Here is a 3,580-nt window from a genome sequence, read left to right as displayed (position 1 = left end):
CGATCTATATATAAAACTCAAAACTTGTATCTCATATCTCTCTTTCTCCTATAATTTACACTTTATACAACTTTTGTACAATAACAAAAAAAAAATATAAAAAAAATGCAGCATTCTCCTAATCTATAACATCATCACTCTTTACTATTTACCCTTCAATGGGTCGTTTGCCATGAGGATCAGCTCTTGAACTCGCATAACTTGAACCTTGATGATTGTTATAAGCTTTTGAAGTTGAACCCGCAAAAGCCCACGTGCTACCGGTCCTTGTGGCCATGGTTGACCTAGAAGAACTAGAGTTTGACTGGCTCAAACCACCTAAGGATGAAGATGAACCCGAGGGTCTACTTGGTCTTCTAGTTTTTATACCTTGGTACCCCGGCTTGGTCGGTTGGTCTAGTGCACCTCCCTTGGATAACATCACCGTCACCTGGCGCATGGTGGGCCGTAGCTTCGGGTCCGACTGGGTGCATAGTAACCCGATTTGTGTACACGTCGCTACTTGACTAGGGTCAGCTGATGTGGCTAGTGCGGGGTCCATGATTTCTGCGGTTTTTCCCTTTTCATATAGCTTATATGCCTACAAAAAGTCAAGAGTTTAGTGTGGTTGACTTTATAAGTCAAACGGACTTCGCTTTGACTTATGGTTTGACACGACTAATATAACATGTTAACAAGATAGGTGACAGTAAAAACATGTATCGGTGTGTTTATATGTATTACATTTGACTTCAGAAGTTAAGGTATGCATGAACAGATCGATACTTACCCAATCGAGTAGATTTTGACAGTCTGGATCCTGGTTAAATTTAGAGTTCTTTTGACCGCTAACGAGCTCTAGAACCACTACACCATAACTATATACGTCTGCCTTCACTGATAAATTACCATGCACTGCATACTCCGGTGCCATATATCCACTGTTTCATTAAAAAAATAAACAAATAAATTAAGACATCCCTCTAAAATTTTTAAATGATATTTTACAGAATTTCCAAAAATGACAAGAAAGAGGTGGTGCCGTGGTAAGCGTCTAATGGTAGAGGTCTCAAGTTCGAATTCATTTCGAATCCGTTAATTACATATGTATTTGAATTTATAAGGTTATCAAATTCAAAAAAAAAAAAAAAGTTGAATTTTGATAAAAACATACTTGGTTCCGGCTACACGAGTATTGACATGAGTTTTATCTTCAGGATAAAGCCTAGCCATGCCAAAATCCGCAATCTTGGGTCTCCATTTTTTATCTAACAAGATATTGCTAGCCTTTATATCTCTATGAATGATGCGCTCAAGCGTGTCTTCATGAAGATAAAGTAAGCCTTGTGCTACACCATTAATTATGGCATATCTTCGTTTCCAGTCAAGTACATCCCGCTTTGCAGATTCTACAATGATAAAATAAAAAAATTAATCAAAACATCCATCAAAAGTAACGTTTCAAAAATCCTGAATCCATCACTGCCTAACATACTGAATAGAAGCTTATCGAGGCTCTCGTTAACGACATATTCATACACCAAAAGCTTCTCAGGAAACGCGCAATATCCCAACAAACTCACAACATTTCGATGTTGTATGCAAGCTAATAATTTGGCCTCATTTGTAAACTCTCGTTTCCCCTGTTTTGAAGTCTCCGAAAGCTTCTTCACCGCAATCTCCCTGCCATCTTGCAACTTCCCCTGTTCATCCAAACACCCAATTCATCACAATAATCAAAAATCAATCACATTATGGTGTGCATGAAACCGAAAAAACGGAATTGAAACAAAACTGATGGTTTGGTTTTATGTTTTTGTAAAAACCAACTTTCAGTTCGGTTTTGCACGTAATAAAACTGGAAAAAAAAAATGAACCCAAATTATAGATTTTCATTTTTTATATTGAATTTTAAGTAATTTATAAGGATTTAATAATAACTCAAACCTAAGTATATCCTAAATGTATAATAATCAATTATCTATTATCTAATATATATAAATGACAAGCTTGGTGCCGCTAAGCCGCCATTGGGCCACTTGGCGGCACCTTACTTTTCCATAACATTCAATTTTTTTCCCGTTATGGTATCGTAATGAATATAACGGAAGCTGACGAATGACAATTTTGTTTGTTTTAATTCCGATATTATAACAAACGTGACGGAAACCGGCCGAATTCGCATAGAATCAACGTCTAGACCCCCGGGACCAACAACGCCCGATGTTTACCGACCGACACCACCCAATTTTATGATCGACAACGCTTGGGTTTTACCACTGCCCGGGTTTACCGAGCAAACAAGCATCGTTTTAAATAATATATTTTTTATATGTTAATTTGACAAATATATTTTTCTTTAAAGCTAAGGTTTTACCAATGTTGTCTATACCATAATGAACATAAACGATGCTAACTGAATTTGCGTCAACTCACTAATGCAACGTTCGGGCTTTACCCAACACCCGAGTTTCAACGTTGAGGTTTTACCGATTTCCCCGGCCAAATTTTATTATTTCGAACCAACTTTTTTTCAAACCACGAATTTTAAGCATAAATGGCAAAACCGAAAAAACCAAAATCAAACGGTTTTCAAAAACTCAGAAACCGAGATTTCGGTCTTTTGGTTCGGTTATAGCCCAAAACCGACCCAAACCAAACTGTGCACACCCCTAGTAATCATCATCAAGATCTAAAATTGAGTCAATAAAACACACAAGAACAATTAACTATTTTGAACAAAGATCAAACCTTAAAAACAGGGCCAAAACCACCTTGACCAAGCTTATGTTCAAAATTATTTGTAGCAGAAATTAATGACTGAATAGTAAAAATCTTCTGTTCTTGAGGCACAGTCACCTTATCCACATCCTCTGGTTCACCTTCACATCACCAATTTCAAAACCCACAAAAATTAACACAAATTAACAATAAAAGATTCAACCTTTAATAAAATCTTGAAATGGGTATTCAAGATTTTAATTACCTGAACAGGGTTTCAAGAGTTCACAAAACAATTTCTTGAAACTAACCATTTTGTGAAAAAAACCATGAATTTGAAGATTGATCAGTAATGGGAAAATAATACTAATAATAATAATAATATTTGTATTGTATTGATGTTATAGACGTGTTGTTTTGTTTTGTTTCTTGCCCACTAATGGGGTAGTAGCTCATAGTTGACTTCTACAAATGCCATCGTTGTAGAAGAATCATCAATGTAACAGATTTGACGAGTTAAATACTTTAATATTAATTATTATTATTATTATTATTATTAACATGATGATGCTAGCTTTGAGTTTCTGTTTTGGCATTTTGTGTACGCGGATAATTCATAATTTATTTATTTTTATAACGGTGATAGTTTATGGTATGACTGAGTGGTCGTATCGACCCTGGTTTGAAACTTCGGAGACTTTCTAGCATAACCCCTAGTTTTTGGGTTCTCTCTGCATCCTCGGTCTAATTCAACTTGACACCAGTTGTGCTGTCACAAGAGTGTAGGCAAGATAAAACCTTTATTTTGGCTCGAGTTCAAACTGTTTGGGTTCCCAGTGGCGAATCTAGACTAAAATCTCAGGGGTAACGTTCAAAATTT

The 3,580-nt window shown here is 36.0% G+C and overlaps 1 protein-coding gene across 1 annotated transcript; it reads right to left on the bottom strand.

The window, feature by feature from the left end:
• Positions 1-141: 141 nt before the first annotated feature.
• On the bottom strand, positions 142-3,132 carry LOC143627611 (cysteine-rich receptor-like protein kinase 43). The gene is made up of 6 exons (XM_077097390.1): positions 2,966-3,132; positions 2,731-2,861; positions 1,475-1,682; positions 1,154-1,388; positions 770-920; positions 142-580 (listed from the first exon to the last, which is right to left on the bottom strand). The coding sequence occupies exons 1-6, from the start codon at positions 3,012-3,014 to the stop codon at positions 149-151; spliced, it is 1,206 nt and encodes a 401-aa protein (XP_076953505.1). The 5' UTR covers positions 3,015-3,132; the 3' UTR covers positions 142-148.
• Between the last annotated feature and the right edge of the window lie 448 nt (positions 3,133-3,580).

The sequence above is a fragment of the Bidens hawaiensis genome, unplaced genomic scaffold, assembly GCF_021521415.1.
Source record: "Bidens hawaiensis isolate Kalapana, Puna unplaced genomic scaffold, B.hawaiensis_p1.1 tig00004685_1, whole genome shotgun sequence".
In the NCBI taxonomy this organism is placed as follows: Eukaryota; Viridiplantae; Streptophyta; class Magnoliopsida; order Asterales; family Asteraceae; genus Bidens; species Bidens hawaiensis.
Note: the sequence above shows the minus strand (reverse complement) of the source record. Positions and strands in the feature narration are given on the sequence as shown.

Bases quoted from the DNA above. Each gene is read 5' to 3' on its own strand.
- LOC143627611 (XM_077097390.1), bottom strand. From the start codon at position 3,014: ATGGTTAGTTTCAAGAAATTGTTTTGTGAACTCTTGAAACCCTGTTCA. The intron at 921-1,153 runs GTATGTTTTTAT...TTAATGAAACAG, and splicing joins ACTCGTGTAGCCGGAACCAA to TGGATATATGGCACCGGAGT. The intron at 581-769 runs GTAAGTATCGAT...GACTTTTTGTAG, and splicing joins GTCAAAATCTACTCGATTGG to GCATATAAGCTATATGAAAA.